General features: G+C 39.2%; 1 protein-coding gene across 11 annotated transcripts in view; it reads left to right on the top strand.

Moving 5' to 3' along the window:
* Positions 1 to 17408, top strand: part of setdb2 (SET domain bifurcated histone lysine methyltransferase 2) — a 90119-nt gene extending 72711 nt beyond the window's left edge. For 8 of the 11 annotated variants that reach the window (XM_059967881.1, XM_059967879.1, XM_059967890.1 and 5 more), the window contains 3 exons: positions 6303 to 6580; positions 7937 to 8025; positions 8285 to 14077. In XM_059967881.1, coding sequence (XP_059823864.1) covers positions 6303 to 6580; positions 7937 to 8025; positions 8285 to 8402 — 485 coding nt within the window. In that variant the 3' untranslated portion in view covers positions 8403 to 14077. Of the gene's footprint in view, positions 1 to 6302; positions 6581 to 7936; positions 8026 to 8284; positions 14080 to 14105 lie in introns of those variants that run through there. The other 3 variants (XM_059967885.1, XM_059967884.1, XM_059967880.1) reach the window with 3 other exon arrangements.
* The last annotated feature ends 993 nt before the right edge of the window (positions 17409 to 18401 follow it).

Raw genomic sequence — 18401 nt, forward strand, 5'->3', positions numbered from 1 at the left:
CCCCGCTTACTGTAGCAAAAAGCATCAGCGCCCGCCAACCACCAAGCAAGCGATAGAAAAGCCCTCAAGAGAGACCATGATCTGCAGCACATCAAAAACTAATCATTCACCCAAAATTCGACATGCCATAGACTCTTTCTAAAGAGGCAGAGAGGTGTCATACAGTGAGAGAGGAGACTAACAAAACAAAAAAAAAACACTTGCTGATTGTGATGTTTAAGTCTGCCTTGTCACTTTTTTTTTCCTAACTTCTCTGACTCGAGAATCACAACAAACTCCTTCTCCACCATTGTGAGAAAGAGAGAGTTTTTTGCCAAGTACAGAGACCGCCGACAGCCGATCTGCTGTTCACGATTTTCCGTTTTCTCCTGTGACACTTCAGTTAGTGACGCTGGCATAAAATCAGCTTGTCAATGGGGCCACAAAGCCCCAGCACTCCAAAAGCATGCTTGTCTTATATGCCATGCCCCTGGGATATCGAAAAATGGCTGATCAGAAAGCACCGGGAGCAGGAGTCATAGCCGTAAAGAAGTGCAGTTTGAGTGCAGCTGCAGGTCAAGAGCACTTAAAGAACCCTGTCCACCTTGAAAAGGAAAAAAAAGAGACATTAAAGCTAGAAATGAAAGCAGCTGCTGTCTAGCACCATCGTAGCTCCCTCCCTTCTGTTAATAGAGCTAACAGTTTGACTTTAAATTGAGATGTGTTGGGTAAGTTGCTGTTGGCTTTACTGACTACTCCATATAGTAGACAAATCCTATTAATGTCAATTTGTTCAATATTAATTGGGTGGGCCTTGTATTACGCTGTTGATGTTAACAAGCAGTAGAAGAACATGAAATATAGGAGTAGGTTGATTAGTCATATGGGCCTGCTTTGAAGTGCAATATAATTATGAGTGCTAGTCCTTAGTTCCTTCTGTGTAAAGAAGTAATTTTCCTTCAAAATATTGAGTGACTTGCCTCAGATGGGCTTTACGGTAGAGAATGTCACTGGTTCAGAAAGTGGAGGGTGAACATATGCCAGTCTACATTGGTAGAATTTGTGGTGAAGAGAGTGGCAACAGTTTTAAATTCCTGGTTGTTGTCAAATCAGATGACCTGCACTGCAGTCATAAGCAAAGTGCACCAGCACCTTAGTAGATTAGTGAGGTTCAGCTTGTCATTGATGCATGAACAAATTTTAGAACTGTTTTGCTTACTGTGGTTCGGCTTAGAGATGCCAGAAACCACTGGGAATGAAAATAAAACAATTTCACTACTTAAACAAGTTAGGAACTAAGAAGAATTTGAAGGTATTAACAATCAACTTGAATGTTACAATTAAGATTTGGGGGATGCAATCGTCTATAGCATTGTTTGAAGCCAGTCCACTATCTATCTGCTCTAGGTGTCTGCACTGATTTTGTTCATTTATAGTCAATCAAAAGAACTGAATGAATTCCTTGGCTGATAACTATTAGGAACTAATACACAATTTTATGGTACTGGAGTAGTTTTGGTAGTGTTCTAATTTGTTCTGTACTTCATTTAAGTACATAATTTGTTACTCTATTAAACAGTAGTTTGTCATTTTTATACCCTTGTAATAATTTCCATGAAACTTCAGCTAATTGATTGGTCGATGTGTCTCAATTAACTGTAAACCACTGTATATATGTTTTTTTAGACAAGGAGACCAATTCTGTATGCACAAGTCCATTCTCATTAAGGCCCCTTGTAATTGTAATAAAATAAGGATTGAATTCTGTGTTAGAATTCATGTGTTAGAGGTGAGGACCACTGAGGATGTGAAAGGATTTGAAAATGGGTTGCCAGAGCAAGAACCCGTCTACTTGAGTAAGTTGTGATTTTGGGTATTAGGATTTTTGGTTGGCCTCAAGTTTATGGATCTCAAGTTAGATGGAAAGCTCTGTTGGAGAATATTGAAAAGGGAAGTGCCATGTTAGTGAAGATATGGATGTGGGTTTTAGTAGTGAAAAAATGAATGTATAGTGTTTTGGAAATGGAAGTTGGTATCTCTTGACACTCAGCTGAGAGTCACAAAGGAATATGATTGAGATTGACTAAGCTCAGGAAAGTGATGAAGTGAGGGACTATGGAATTGGTAGGAACTGAAGAGAATAAATCAAATTTTTCATGTACCCAGTCCATACTTCAAAAACATGGTAAACAATTTATTTGTGAGCACATACATTAAACAGATTTTTAAAAAATAAATATTTAATCATTTTTATTGTTCTAATTTAGCTATCTAGATGACAGCACCTCCAGCTACTCGGGTCCAAATTAATTTATATGCTTCTTTTGAACTACTTTCTTAATGAAAGTCAGTGACCCCATTCAAATGAGTGAGCTGCAGTATGTACAGTGGCATGCAAAAGTTTGGGCACCCCTGGTTAAAATTTCTGTTAGTGTGAATAGCTAAGTGAGTAAAAGTTGAGCTGATTTCCAAAAGGCATAAAGTTAAAGATAACACATTTCTTTAATATTTTAAGCAAGATTACTTTTTTTATTTCCATCTTTTACAGTTTCAAAATAACAAAAAGGGCCCGAAGCAAAAGTTTGGGCACACTGCATGGTCAGTAACACCCCCTTTGGCAAGAATTACAGCTTGTAAACACTTTCTGTAGCAAGCTAAGAGTCTTTCAACTCTTGTTTGGGGGATTTTCACACATTCTTCCTTGCAAAAGGCTTCTAGTTCTGTGAGATTCTTGGGCCGTCTTGCATGCACTGTTCTTTTGAGGTCTGTCCACAGATTTTCAATTATACTTAGGTTGGGGGACTCTGAGAGCCATGGCAAAACCTTCAGCTTGCGCCTCTTGAAGTAGTCCATTGTGGATTTTGAGGTGTGTTTAGGATCATTATCCTGTTGTAGAAGGCATCATCTTTTCATCTTTAGCTTTTTTTAACAAATGATGTGATGTTTGCTTCCAGAATTTGCTGGGACTTAATTGAATTCATTCTTCCCTCTACCAATGAAATGTTCCCTGTGCCACTGGCTGCAACACAAGCCCAAAGCATGATCGATCCACCCCTGTGCTGAACAGTTGGAGAGGTGTTCTTTTCATGAAATTCTGCCCCCTTCTTTCTCCAAACATACCTTTGCTCATTGCACCCAAAAAGTTCTATTTTAACTTCATCAGTCCACAGGACTTGTTTCCAAAATGCGTCAGGCTTGTTTAGATGTTCCTTTGCAAACTGCTGACACTGAATTTTGTGGTGAGGACATAGGAAAGGTTTGCTTCTGATGACTCTTCCATGAAGGTCATATTTGTGCAGGTGTTGCTACACAGTACAACAGTGCACCACCACTCCAGAGTCTGCTAAATCTTCCTGAAGGCCTTTTGCAGTCAAATGGGGGTTTTAATTTGCCTTTCTAGCAATCCTATGAGCAGTTCTCTTGGACAGTTTTCTTGGTCTTCCAGACCTCAGCTTGACCTCCACTGTTCCTGTTAACTGCCATATCTTAATTACAATGTGAACTGAGGAAACGGCTACCTGAGAACACTTTGCTATCTTCTTATAGCCTTCTCCTGCTTTGTGGGCATCAATTAATTTAATTTTCAGAGTGTTAGGCAGCTGCTGCTTAGAGGACCCATGGCTGCTGATTGTTGGGACAAGGTTTAAGGGGTCACAGTATTTATAAAGCTTTGACATTTGCATAACCTGGCCTTTCCTAACGATGATTGTGATCAAGCCATAGCCCTAACAAGCTGGGACCTCGGTAAAAGTTATCTGAGAACTCAAATCTCTTGGGGTGCCCAAACTTTTGCATGGTGTCCCTTTCCTTTTTTAACTCTAAAATTGAACGAAACAAAAATAATACACTAATCTTAAATGTTTCATCTTTAACTTTATGACTTTTGGAGATCAGTTCATCTTCTACTGACTTAACTATTCACAGTAACAGAAATTTTGACCGGGGTGCCAAACTTTTGCATGCCACTGTATGTCAATTATATAAGACAGATTAAATCAGCACAGAAACTGGTCTATGTCAACCGTAGAATGCTTTTTGTTGATCCCAGTTGCCTGCATTTGCCCATAACCCTCCAAGCCCCCTCCCTCCATGTACCTCTTAAAATGTTTCTTAAATACTGCACTGGTACCTTTTTCAACCACTTCCTCCAACAGCCCATTTCAACTACTTACTGTCCACTCCAAAGAAATTACCTCTCATATCTCTTTTAAATTTCTCCTCTCTTGTATTTGTGCCCTCTAATTCTGGACTCCGCAACCTTGGGGGAGAGTTCACCTAATCTATAACTCTCATGTTTACATAAATTTCTATGAGGTCACCCCTCATTCTCCAACAGCATGGCCAAACTTTCCCTATAACTCAGGCTTTCTAGTCCACATAGAATCCTCATAGATCTCTAATGCGCTCTCTCAGATTGGCAATATCTTTCTTATAACAGAGTGACCAGAACTGTATACAATCCTCCAAGTGTGGCCTCACCAATGAGTTATATAACTGCAATATAACCATACTCCTAAACTTAACAAAATCAGTTGTGTATGTGAATGAATTTCTTAAGGTCTGCTGTAACAGCAGTGGACAAAGGTTGGTTTGGCTTGAAGCCCATTCATTCCCAGCACTACCCTCAGTTTGCAAGGTACAGCAAGAAGAAATAATATTTATCAATTCCAATATATAAAAACAGAAGATGCTGGAAATTCAAAACAAGTCTGGTAGCATCCATAAGAGAGAGAAATAATATTTTAGATTAATGATCTTTTATCACGGTGGTATTACTAAACCACTATTCCACTATTAATTACCAGTGCCATACTGATTTGTATCCTGGTGTTTCCCTGCCTTTAACTGATCTGATGTAATTTCAGTCACTTTTACGTATAGTTACGATGCCACTGCAAACATTTCTGCGGCTGCCTTCAATTCCATAAATCCCCTAGTTTTCATCTACTCTAGTTATTTAATTCCAAATATTTTTGCAGGTTCTTTGCTTGCTGTCTCTGTTTTAGTCTCTCAGGACACAGGAAGCGTATTCTCAAGGCTAAAGGTGCATGTACCAGCTCAAAAGATTATTTACTATCTACTCTATATGCTTCCAGTTTTATGTCAGTGATAGTGAAACTACATTCTGATTTTGTGTGACATAAACCACAGTTTTGGTTTTAAAAACTGAAGCAAACAGCCTCTTCTATTACTGTTATCTTTAACAGTAATCAGAGGACCAATATGAAGCACTTTGCATGCCAAGCTTGCTGGAACCAAGCCATTCAGTGTTGCATGGTTTCTTCCCCTAGCACCCATTCTCCAACTTGTTTTTGATATGCAAGGCAGATGATGTCATAGTGCTTATATTAGTGGACTCATTTGCAAGTTAAAATTCTGACATATCCTTGGTGAATTTTAATGTAGTTAGTTTTAAAATTAAAACTTGACTTTGCAGGGCTAACATCCATAATGGTGTCCTTGAAGCCAGTTGACATTTTTACAACCATTTCACTAATGCCTTTTTAAAGAAAGAAATCTTTCACTATTACCTCTGTCTGCACAACCATAATAATGTGGTTAATTCTCAGCTACCCTAAAAAAAAATGTTGCAAATAATGAACAGGGTGGATCACTCTGTGTTGATATAAAATTCTGTTATGACAGAGGAGCTCCGAGTCCAATAACCCTTATAAAATCTTTCTCATAAATATCTGGATGATATATTAGAATTCCTTTGTTATTCTATGGCAAAAGCCTTACTCACAAAATCAGATCTCTATCATCTAACATCCAGACTTGCATCGAAACTTGTCCATTAGCAGCAACTTATGAATGTTCCCACCATTATGGTGACAGTGGTACACATGGGGAAGGAAGTAGTCTTGGGGGATCATTGATCTAGACTCATATTTCATTTCAGTTTACAAATGTGGTCAGCCTTCTACCACAAAGTTTCAGTCAGTGTGACTCATTGAGCACAATATGAGAGGAGCATTAAGGGTAGAAAAGACATGAAAGGTGGAGACTTCCATGTCATTCTAACACTGAACTAACATGACTGACAGGCTAGACTTGGATCTTCTACTTTTGGAACCAACACAGGTTGGTTTATATCACTATCACCATGCAGTAATTGTGATGATGAAGTTCAGTATTGCCTCATTTCTCTGCACCCTTTTGAAGTACAGTGGAACACTTTTGATTTTGGCTAACTACCGAGCAAGTATTGAAGTTGACCAAGGCACAGCCATGATTGCAACTAAATTGATAGTTTGTTTGGCTTAATAATAGCATTACAAATATGCCTTATTTAATAACTGTAGAAATTTGTATCTTTTTAGGAGCCTCAGGTAAAAGGAGCAGAGTTGGTTGTGGAAGAAACTCTTCTACCCCTCTGAGTCAAAATATTTTTGAGCGTGCATTGTTAACTCAACAGGAAATAGATAAACAAGAAAATAATACAAACAATGAAAATGCAAATACACAAAAAGAATTGATTCCAGATAACAGTCACAATGAACAGATGTCAAAATTACACCTGTTTTGTAAAGGTGATGATCAAGGAGATTGTTATTTCCTGGATGCCACAGAAGAAGGAAACATTGGGCGTTTTCTTAATGTAAGTAACCAATAATTACAGAAAGTAAAATCTGTAAAACATCCCAGAAGTAGACATGCTATTTTATGCATTTCCCATTGTTACAAAAGTGGGTGATGATTATTATGACTAAAGGGAATGAGCTATGAATGAAACCATCTTGTTTAATTGCTCAAAATAAAGAAAAACACAGCAGAAGCTGGAAATCTAACACAAAAAACAAAATGTTGTTAGCACTCTTAAGTTAGACAGGTTCTGTGAAAAGAGAAGCAGTTAATGTGTATAGCTGAAGATGAGGAAAAAATAAGCTTCAAATTCTGGAGAAGGTTGGGAGGAGGTGGGCAGGACAAAGGAACTATCTGTAATGGACTGAGGCCAGTGTTGCTATCAATCGGGCAGTTGGATGATGACAGTGGAGTGATGTGCTGTTTATTTGCTGCTTCCAAATTCTGTGCATAAGATACTATAATTTCATGTTTCCAAGTTCTTTCTGAGCATCTGTACTCAAAAGAAATTGGAGTTCAACATCATCTGGTTTATTGCAACTTCAGCAAAATATCGAGCTTGCCTGATCTATCTCAATTTCCTAAAACCTTTCAGTCTTGTTGCTATTGCCCTTAAAATTGGCCATGATGCTTAACTCTATTCTCAGTAAATGGATTTTTAAAAAAAAATTTGATTCACAGTAAATGTATATTTGGCAGTGGAGTATTTTGAGATACTGATTTACAGCAGAGTTCAGGGTTAAAAATGTGGACAACTCGACACAACTGGCTTTGAGTTGTAGATGCAGGAAAAGCTGTTTATGGCTGCTTCAGTCTCTCATCGTTCATATCGTTCATGAATTTATCCCTTTCCATTTCATCAAGTATGCCATTTTAGTTATAAAATGATGGAATCAAGATTGGATATTCTACTGTACATAATCTTATACCCAGCAAACTTTTGTAGCTCAGTGATTTAATTTGTGCAGATAACTTGCTGTACTTCCTTTATCACATCACACAAGGATGATCTGAAAGCCCAACACTGCTTCTGAGGGCTCAACCAGTCTCCCTCCACCACTATTCTCTTGTACTTCACTGAGCTCATTCTCACATTTAAGTTTCTTCAAATCAAAGATGTAGCTTTGGGATCCTTCATAGGTCCAAGCTAAGTCTGAAACTCTTTATGAGGCTAGAACTGTCCTTGTTTCAGTCCCACAGGGAACTGTCCTTTTTCGTTCACTGTAATGGTCTCGGTTCCTGCTTATGTACTGAACTTATTTTTGATACTTTTGAAGCCAGTTTCCACCCTGCTGTCACTATTATAGAATATGTCTCCAACTTGTCCTGGTTTGTGTATTCTGATCATGTATTCATTGTGTACTTGTTACAGCATAGCTGTGATCCAAATCTCATGGTGCAAAGTGTTTTTGTAGATACTCACGACAAGAATTTCCCTTGGGTGGCATTTTTTACTAATAGGTAAGTGGATCATAATAGACAAACATAATGTGTATTTGTTAAATGTACCAATGACAGATTTTAATAAGGATTTCAGAAAACAGCTGGCATATGAGTTCATTTATTACCCTGGACTTGAAAAGGATAATATGATTGAATTTTATACCTTATTTAACTGTTTGATCCTTGCATGAAACATCTGTTGATTGCAATTGTTTGAATGCTTTCTTAATCTGTTACTTAATTGAGGGATGTTATTGTTTGTGCCTGTTTTTGTTAGGTATGTTAAAGCAGGATCCGAATTGACATGGGACTACAATTATTTGGTAGGAACCACACCGGAAGAAGAAATTCCATGTTTTTGTGGATCTATCAAATGCAAAAATATTATAGTGTGATGCCATCATCCAGCTCATTTTTATGGAGTTGGGAAATGAAGATATAATTCTCTTAAGTTTTTGAGCAAAAGGTATCTACATTCACTGGAACCAGAATAATCTCCTACGTCAGAATTCTGCAGACCTCACCATTTTCTTAAATCTTAGTTGGACAATTAATTGTACTTCTGTATTGTCCTGCACCAGGGCTTTATTTTTGAATTTGAATGTGGAAGTTAAATTGATCTTGTGATTATGATAAAGACTTTTGTAACTTTCAAGCCTGTGCACTGAAAGATGGGTTTTCTGTGAGAGACTAAAGAACTGCAAGGTAATTGTACTCAATGTTACACAGTAGGCTTCAATTTTGATTTCTGTTTGGAGATGTTACCCGATTTAAATTGTTTGTTTTGTCATTCCTGAGTGTTATTCATTTGATGATAAAAGAAACTGCTTGGAGATGGGGGAGGGATAGGTCCTGGGGTAAGAACTATGTAATCCTTACACCACAGTCTAATAACACAGTGCCAATCACTGATTTACAAAAAAAAGCCTAACCCTTTTGGTAAAGTGTATGCATTTTTCTTATTTATGGGATCAGAACTAGGAAGAGGACAAGAGAAGATGGACAAATGAAGTTGTTATTAAAATTATTAATGTTAAATCAAATGTAAATGAAAATAGAAAAAGCTACCGATGCTGATAATCTGAAATAAAAAAAGAAAATGCTGGAAATTCTCAACAGGTCAGGCAACTTCAGTGGAGAGGGTAATGCACTAAAGAGTTTCTGTCTGTTTCTCTTTCCCAATTTAAATAGAAGTCAGAAAAAATAGAGTGCCTTCAGCACATTCAACTCAAGTCGATTGTATATTCTGTTTATAAGGCCGTAATGCACCATTGATGGAGGTTGCAGGTTTTCCAGGCAAACGTGGGATCAACCATCCACCATGAATCCTCTTATACAGTTGTTTTGCTGGTTTGTGGGTCTTGTCCCATTTGAGTGCAGGAAAGCTGTGAAAGCAAGTTTCACTTTGCTGTAGGACCATAAGATATAGTAGCAGAATTAGGCTATTTGACCCATCAAATCTGCTCCACCTTCATCATGGTATTCAGCCCCACTGTCCTGCCTTCTCTCCACATCCCTTCATCGTCTGTCTCATCAAGAATCTATCAACCTCGGCCTTAAATATAACCCATGACTTGGCCTCTACAGATATCTGTAGTAACGAATTACTCAGATTCACTGCTCTTTTGCTAAAGAAATTCCTCCTCATCCCATTATAAATGGACATCCCTCTCTTCCCAGGCTGTGTCCTCTGGTCTTCCCCTCACCATAGGAAACACATCCACTCTATCGAGGTTTTTCAACATTCAATAGCTTTCAATGAGATCCCCTCTCATTCTTCTGAATTCCAGTGCGTAAAGGCTCAGAGCAATCAAACGCTCCTCATATGCTAAGCCTTTCAATCCCAGAATCAATTTTATGAACCTTCTTTTAATCCTCTCCAATGTCAGCACATCCTTCCTTAAATAAGGGTAACAAAACTCCTCACACTACTCCAAGTGAGTCCTCACCAGTGACTTGTGCAGTGGCTTCTCTGTAATGTTCATTGCTGAGGTAACGGTTTCTCTGTAGCAGCAATGTTTGGGTTACGGCTGGAGATAACAGGACTATGGTATGCATGTTAGCCAATCAGAGATTGTTGCTCTGTCTTGTGAATCTGGAAGGAGCTTTTTTGCAGTCTTTGCTCAAGAGAGATGAAGAGGGAAGACTCGTGTGGAGAAGCTGGTAGACCACCGGACGGTGTGGACTGGGCTCTGAGGGTCCGAAGGTCGACGATGTTCGGAGGAGACCGATGGTGGAAGAATGACTACTGAGGGAGCTCCAACATTCAATAGAGCTAGCCAGTGGAAAGGAATGCTATATTTGTCAGCACTGCTATATCTAAGGAATGAATCAATATAATTTTCATTACCTTGATGAAGGATCTGGCCCTGAAGTGTTGACTATTTATTCCTCTCCATAGATACTGCATGGCCTGCTGAGCAATGTCCCCTCAAAGGTATACATGACTTTGACTTGACTTGGGCCCTTTTTCTTTTTTTTTTTTGTTTGTCTTCATTACTAACCCTATATTCAGATTAAGATTCATAAGGTTCAGTCATTTATTTACATATGGTGTACTGTCTGACATTTTGCGTTGTGGGTTTGTAACTGGGGGTACATTACACAACATCCACACAAACGTGATTACCCAGTTTGGCGGGGCTGAAGGCTGTTTCCCCTAGACGAATGCGAGCTGGGCAAGCCTGAGGGTTACACTTAAAGCCTCAACTTTACATCCTTGCTTTTATATCCTAGTCCTGTGGAAATGAATGCTGACATGGCATTTGCCTCCCTCACCTCTGACTCAGCCTGCAAATTAACCTTTAGGGAATCCTGCACAAGGACCCCCCCCCCCCCCCCCAAGTTCCTTAAAATTTTTGAATTTTCTCTCCATTTTGAAAATAGTCTACAGCTTTATTTCTTCTACCGAAGTGCATGACCACACACTTCCTGACACTGTATTCCAACTGCCAGTTCTTTGTCCATTTGCCTAATCTGTGTGTCTTAACTTGCTAAGCGGTCTCATGTGTGGCAATTTGTCAGAGGCCTTCTGAAAATCCAAGTGTATATCATCCACTGGTTCTCCTTTGTCTACCCTGTTGGTTATTTCTTCAAGGAATTCCGACAGATTTATCAGGCAAGGTTTTCCCTTAAGGAAAGACTACAGCCTATTTTATCATATGCCTCCAAGTACTCCAAACCTCATCCTTAACAATAGACTCTAACATCTTCCCAACCACAACAAGGGTATGACTAACTGGCTTATAATTTACTTTTTTTTCTGCCTCTCTCCATTCTTGAAGAGTGGAGTGACATCTGTGGTTTTCAAGTCCTCCGGAAAAATGCCAGAATCCATTGATTCTTGAAAGAACATTGGTAATGCCTCCACAATCTCTTCAGCGGCTTCTTTCAGAATCCTGGGGTGGAGTCTATCCAGTCCAGGTGACTGATCTTACAGTACCTTCAGACCTTTCAGTTTCCAAAGCACCTCCTCCCTAGTAATGGCAACTTCACACACTTCTGCCCCCGACGTGCTCGAATTTCTGGCATACTACTAGTGTTTTCCACAGTGAAGACTGGCGCAAAATACTTACTCAGTAAGTCTGTCATTTTCATATCCCCCATTACTACCTCTCTAGCATTATTTTCCAGTGATCCAATATCTACTCTCACCTCTTTTTTTTTTACACTTTGTATCTGAAAAAACTTTTCTATCCTTTTTAATATTATTAGCTAGCTTACCTTCGTATTCCATCTTTTCCTTCTTTATGACTTTTGTATTTGCCTTCTGTTTCTTTTTAACAGCTTCCCAATCCTCTAACCCCAGTAATTTTTGCTCTATAATATATACTGTCTTGGGTTTTATGTTGGCTTGACTTCTCTTGGAAGCCCATGGTCATGTCATCTTGCTTTTAGAATACTTCTTCCTTGGGATGTATCTATTCTGTGCCTCCTAAATTTCTCTCAGGAGCTTCAGCCATTGCTACTCTGCCATCATCCCTGCCAGTGTTCCCTTCCAGTTAATTTTGGCCTGATCCTCTTTCGTGCCTCTGTAATTCCCTTTACTCTTCTTTAAACTGATACACCTGATTTTAGCTTCTTCTTAAATTGCAGGGTGAATCAAATCATTGTGATTGCTGGTCCTGAAGGGCTCCTGCACCTTAAGCCCTCTAATCAATTCCCGTTCATTGCACAACACCCAATCCAGATTAACTGATTCCCTAGTGCTGTATCACTTTGGTTTTGAGCTACCAGCTTCAAACCCAAAGAAAATATCAATAAAAAATCCAGTCTTGAAATGGCAGATATTGCAAAAGATGATTGTTTGTGTGAGTCTTGATGCCTCATTTTTGATTGTAATTGATTAATGCAAAGCATATCAATTTAAAATATGTATAGATATAAATTTAAAAGTAAAGGCAAATCTCAGTCATGTATTTTGACTAACTGAATGAATTGGAAAGTTGTTTTATTAAATCAGATAACTGTATTTTGTTTATTATGCATAGTGTTAACTCTTAAATGTTAAAAGATTGTGTACTGAATTTTATTTTACATTTGATTAATGCAATTGCTTTTTCTTATTTCCAGAATTAAATTAAGTGCTTTGTAAAATGAGTATAATTTTAAAAACTTATGTTGCAGTGTAGATGTACAAAATTTATAGATTTAAACTTCATACGGATGTTACACTTTACTAAACCTTTCTTAAAGTTACAAAGCTTGGTGCTTTATAAGCAAAGAATTTCTATAAAGGTAAATAGCCTTGAGGTGTTCTGACTATGTGAAATGCATAAATTATTTTCCTAACTTGTTAATTGCAACTTCTGAGTTGTTTTTCAGAGAACCTGGATGCAAAGTGTGGTCACAACAATATTCCAGAAACTCTGACATGAAATATTGTTACGAATTTTACTATTTCCTATTATCTGCCTCTTCTACTAAATTATTCAGTAAACTGGAGAGAAATAAAATACGGTGTGAGCAAAGATTTTTGCAGTCATTGGACTAACTTCTGTCTCCATTTTATATCCCTTCCTGCACTATTTCCATAATTATTTTATACATTTTTATTTGTCAACTTTCATCTTAATTTTGACTGTCCTTTGTTTCAGACATTTGTGTGAGAATGTAAACAAATTCAGTTGAATTGTTTAACCTTGTGCAATCAAAGATCCATCTGCACAAATTGCAGACTATTTCAGCTGTGAATTCTATCCCTTTTTGCTCTTTTTTTAGAGCAAAAAGTTTTCTTTCAAACAGGCTGATAGACATTTTAACTACACTGAAATCATTTTGTGGCCAGTACAATGTAGCTCATGATAACACTGCATGTTGAGATACGCCTTCTGTAAGTCTTTGTTGTATTTGCCTTGACTGTCATAAGTTCTCTGGCTATGATTGATTTAGGAATGTAAAGCTTATTTGAAGGGTTAAAGGTAAGTCAGATACGTGTTCACAGTGACTATACTATTGGAGCTGCTAAAGAGAGTTATTGCCTTAATGGTAGGGATGTTGGTTTTGGTAAAAACATGCATCTTCTCAGAGTAGAGGATTCAATGGAAGCATCATTTCAGAGTCCCTTCCTAAGGTCTACAACTTATGTGAATGAATCATTCAATTTTCACATCTGTTCAGCCATGGGTGGTCCCAAGCCCGGTTGCACAAGGATCTGTTAAGTGTTTACAGGACTACTTTTTTAAATTTCAGATCTCCGGCGTTGTCTGATTAATGGTCTTTATGTATGTAACATACTGTTATCAGAGCATAAATCTGCATTTCACCTGAAAACATAAGCTTGGCACAATTGTCCACATTCACTTCATGATGACTGTGCTGCAGCAATGTGACTGTGGACACTGGCCTTTAGTTCCTCATTGTGACATCTGCTCACTAACTGCATCTTCTAGACTTGCATTATGAAGTTGTGAGATGACCCAAGGGTCAATGGCAGTGTTCAAAGTAAATTTATTATCGAAGTATGTGTCACCATATACTACCTTGAGATTTATTCTCTTGCAGGCATTTCAAGATAGTGCCTGTCAACATTTCTGGATAGATCACAAAGCCATATATTTCACTTTGTATGTCTTTTACGTTTGTTGTTTATCTTCAAGGTAACTCTGGAACTGTCGGAGCCTGTGATTTGCAGTTTGAAGTTGATTTGGTTGTTCCAGCGCTCTGCAGCCTCCAAGAGGATTCTGAGAGGTAGAGGCAACATACATGAACTGCATGGCAAGAAGGCTGCGAGCTTCTATTGTTCACGAATTAAAGTGACAAGTGAGATTGAAACATCGAGGCGAGTGCGGTAGATGAGTGCCAGCCCCCTGCCTTTTTATCACTGGGAGATTGCTCTGCTATGGAGAGGGGAGACTGCCTTTTGATTGCTGGTGGGATCACTCTGCCGTGGAGAGGGGGAGACTGCCTTTTGATTGCTGGTGGGATAACTCTGCCGTGGAGAGGGGAGACTGCCTTTTGATTGCTGGTGGGATGACTCTGCCGTGGAGAGGGGAGACTGCCTTTTGATTGCTCTGCTGTGGAGAGGGGAAAGCCTGCAACTGTGCCTGGTGAATGTTTCCCAGGTTTTTCTGCGTTTTGGACATGGACTTGGACTACAGACTTTTCTGCAGAGTTGTAGTTTTTTTATATTCTGTGTTTTTCACCCAATCTTTCTCGGGCTTTTTTTGTGTGCAGGGGAAGGTGATTTTGTGTTCATTGTGCCTGTTTCTTTTTTTGTTCATTTTTTTGAGCGGGGTGGATGATTGTGCTGCCATTCCTTTCTTTCTTGGTTCCATGGCTAGAAAAGAATTTCAGAGTTGTGTACTTCGATATATACTTTGTTATATGTTTTCATACCAAGCTTTGATGCAACCAGTCAGGATACTCTTTGCTGTGCATTCAAGAAAATTATGATGCTGTCTTGCATTCTTTGTGATCGCACTTAATTACGTATTGGTCCCAGGACAGACCCTCTGATAAGGTAACCCCAAGGAATTTAAAGTTACTGATATTCTTCACCTCCAATCTCCTCATGAAATTTGGCTCATTGACCTCTAGCTTCTTTCTCCTATAGTCAATAATCAGTTCTTTGACTTTGCTGGCATTGAGTGAAATGTTTTTGTTGTGGCACCTTTAACCAGATTTTCATTCTCCCTCCTATATGTCAGTTCATTACCACCTTTGATTCGGCCAACAGCAGTGATGTCTTCAGCAAACTTGGGTATGGCATTGGAGCTGTACATACCCTTGCAATCAGAGGTATAAAACAAGTAAAGCAGGGGAACAAGCACACTGCTTTTTGATGCACATGTGCTGATAGAGATTGTGGAGGAGATGTTGCCAATCTGTGTTGGAGATTAATGATAGCTTAGTGATTAACTTTGGGAATGATAGTATTGAATACTGAGCTGTAGTCAATGAAGAGCATCCTAAAGAATGTATCTTAGGCAAATTGGAATGGATCCAAGTCGCTCCTCAAGCAGTGGTTGATATGCTTCACGACAGATTACAATAGAAGATACACAAGACGTAAAAAGGGCAATGTTATGATAGTCATAGGGCAGGTAATTTGAGAAAATCGGGTTGGTGCTGGATAATCCCAAGAGGGAATTTGTAGAATGCCTACAAGATGGCTTTTTAGAGTAGTTTCTGGTTGAGCCCACTGGAGGAAAGGCTATTCTGGATTGGGTGTCATATAATAAACTAGATTTGTCAGGGCTCAAGGTAAAGGACCCTTCGGAGGCAATGATCATAATATGATAGTTCACCCTGCAGTTCGAGAGGGAGAAGCTTAAGTCAAAAGTATTAGTATTACAGTGGAGTAAAGGGAGTTACAGAGGCATGAGAGAGCAGCTTGTCAAAGTTGATTGGAAGGGGACAAGGGAGAAAAGACCGCAGAGCACCAAAAGCTGGAGTTCCTGGGAGCAATTCAGAAAGCAAGGATAGGTACATCTCAAAGGGAAAATAAGTATTATAAAGGCATAATGACACAACCGTGACTGGCAAGGGAAGTCAAAGTCTACATAAAAGCAAAAGAGGGCATATAATAGAGCAAAAATTAATGGGAAGTTAGATGATTGGGAAGCTTTTAGAAACCCAACAGAAGGCAATTAAAGTAATAAGATGGGGAAAAATGAAGGTAAGCTAGCCAATAACATAGGATAACAAAAATATTCTCAGGAGTAAAAGGTGAGAATGCATATCAGAATGCTGGAAAGGTAGTAATGGGGTGAAATAAATAGTGGACAAATTGGATAAGTAATTTGCATCAGTCATCACTGTGGAAGACGTTAGCAGTATGTCAGAAATTCAAGGGTGTCGGGACAGAAGTGAGTGTAGTGGCCATTACTAAGGAGAAGCTGACTTGGAATTTGTAAGTTCTGAACGTAGATAACTCACCTAGACCAAATGGACTACATCCCAGGTTTCTGAAAGATGTAGCTGCAGAAATTGTGGAAATATTAGTAATGATCTTTTAGGAATAACTAGATTTTGGAATTATTCCTGAGGATTGGAAAATTGCAAATGTTACTCCACTCTTTAAGAAGGAAGGGCAGCAGAAGAAAGGAAATTATAGGCCAGTTAGGCTGACTTTGGTGGCTGGGAAGATGTTGGAGTCCATTATATTTAGGCTGAGGTTTCTAAGTACTTTGAGGTACATAACAAAATAGGCCAAGGTTGGCACAGTTTCCTTAAGGGGAAATCTTGCTTGACAAATCTGTTGCAATTTTTTGAGGAAATAACAAGCAGGACAGACAGCGACGGTGGATGTTGTTTACTTGGATTTTCAGAAGACCTTTGACAAGGTACCCCACGTGAGAGTGATAAACAAGATAAGAGCTGATGGTAATACAGGAAACATGCTAGCATGGATAGAGCATTGGCTGATTGGCAGGAGGCAAAAAGTGGAACTAATGGATGTCCTTTCTGGTTGGCTGCTGGATTCCAACCAGACATTTTCATGTTCTGTGTCAATGATTTTGATGATGGAATTGATGGCTTTGTGGACAATATGAAGATAGGTGGAGGGGCAGGTAGTGTTGAAGTAGGGAGTTTGCAGACGGACTTAGACAGATGGGGAAAATGGGCTCGTAAGAAATGGTAAAACTTGTGGAGCCGCAAGCTGAACACCAGTTTATTCTTCTCCTCTGGCCCTGGCACCCTGAACTTTTTAATCTGGCCCATGCTTAAATCAGGCAAATAGCAGGTCATTCCTTGTTCTTGGACTCGGGCCCTGCTGCTTTGGTAAGCTCTTGGGGCCCAGGGCCTGGTGCTTCTATCAGTCAAACCTCGGCTTTTTCCTCGCTCTCAGATGCGAGCCCTGCTGTCTCACCTCAGCTCTGCCGTTTCGAATCACATCCGAGTCACTCCTGCAACCAAGCATTGGCTTGTTCCCCATTCTCGGACTCACCTTGATCTGGCCTGTACACACCTCACTGCAACTGCCTGCATCCTTGAAACTTCAGTTCACACCACAAAGATGTCAGATTACACAGGCGGTTCAAAAGTTCACCTCTGAAAGGGAAGTTACAGGCTATTGTTTGCAGTGATTATTTTCGAGAAAAAGTGTGAATAATTAAGTAATTAATACTTGTTTTTGCTGTCAGCAAGTCATTGCTGTGGTTCAGCAGTGCCATCTTAAACCTATGCAACACACCCAATATGCTGGAGGAACTTTACAGGCCAGGTAGCATCTATGGAAAAGGGTAATCAGTTGACATTTTGGGCTGAGACCCTTCATTAACCTTTCTTTTAAACCTTAAAACTTGAATTCATTTTGAAATGACTAGAATATAAAAGCAAGGATGTGATGCTGAAGCTTTATGAGTCACTAGTCAGACCACTCGTGGGAGTATTGTGAACAGTTTTGGGTTCCTTTAAGAAACAAATGTGCAGCAATTGGAGAAGGTCCCGAGGAGATTTGTGAGAATGAAAGGGTTTAATGTATGAGGAGCGTTTGATGGCTCTGGGCCTGAACTCACTGGTGTTAGAAGAATGAGGGGCATCTTATTGAAACCCATCTAATATTGAAAGGCCTAGATCAAGTGGATGTTGAGAGGATTGTCCTATAGTGGAGAAGTCTAAGACAGAGAGGACAAAGCCTTAGAATAGAGGACAAGACATTGAGTATATTTAAAGTGGAGGTTGATTGATTCTTGATTAGCCAGGGTGTCAAATGTTACAGGGAGGAGGCAGGAGAATGGGGTTGCAAGGGATAATAAATCAGCTACAATGGAATGGTGCAGATGTGAGCGGCTGAATGGCTTAATTCTGCATCTATATCTCATGGTCTCATGACCAACCTCTCAAAGTTCTTCATCACAGTATGTTCTACTGGGCAACGGTCATTGAGGCAGGTTGCCAAGTTGTTCTTCGGCACTGGTATGATTTGAAGTAGGTGGATACCTCAGATT

This window comes from Hypanus sabinus, chromosome 4 (genome assembly GCF_030144855.1).
Source record: "Hypanus sabinus isolate sHypSab1 chromosome 4, sHypSab1.hap1, whole genome shotgun sequence".
Classification (NCBI taxonomy): Eukaryota; Metazoa; Chordata; class Chondrichthyes; order Myliobatiformes; family Dasyatidae; genus Hypanus; species Hypanus sabinus.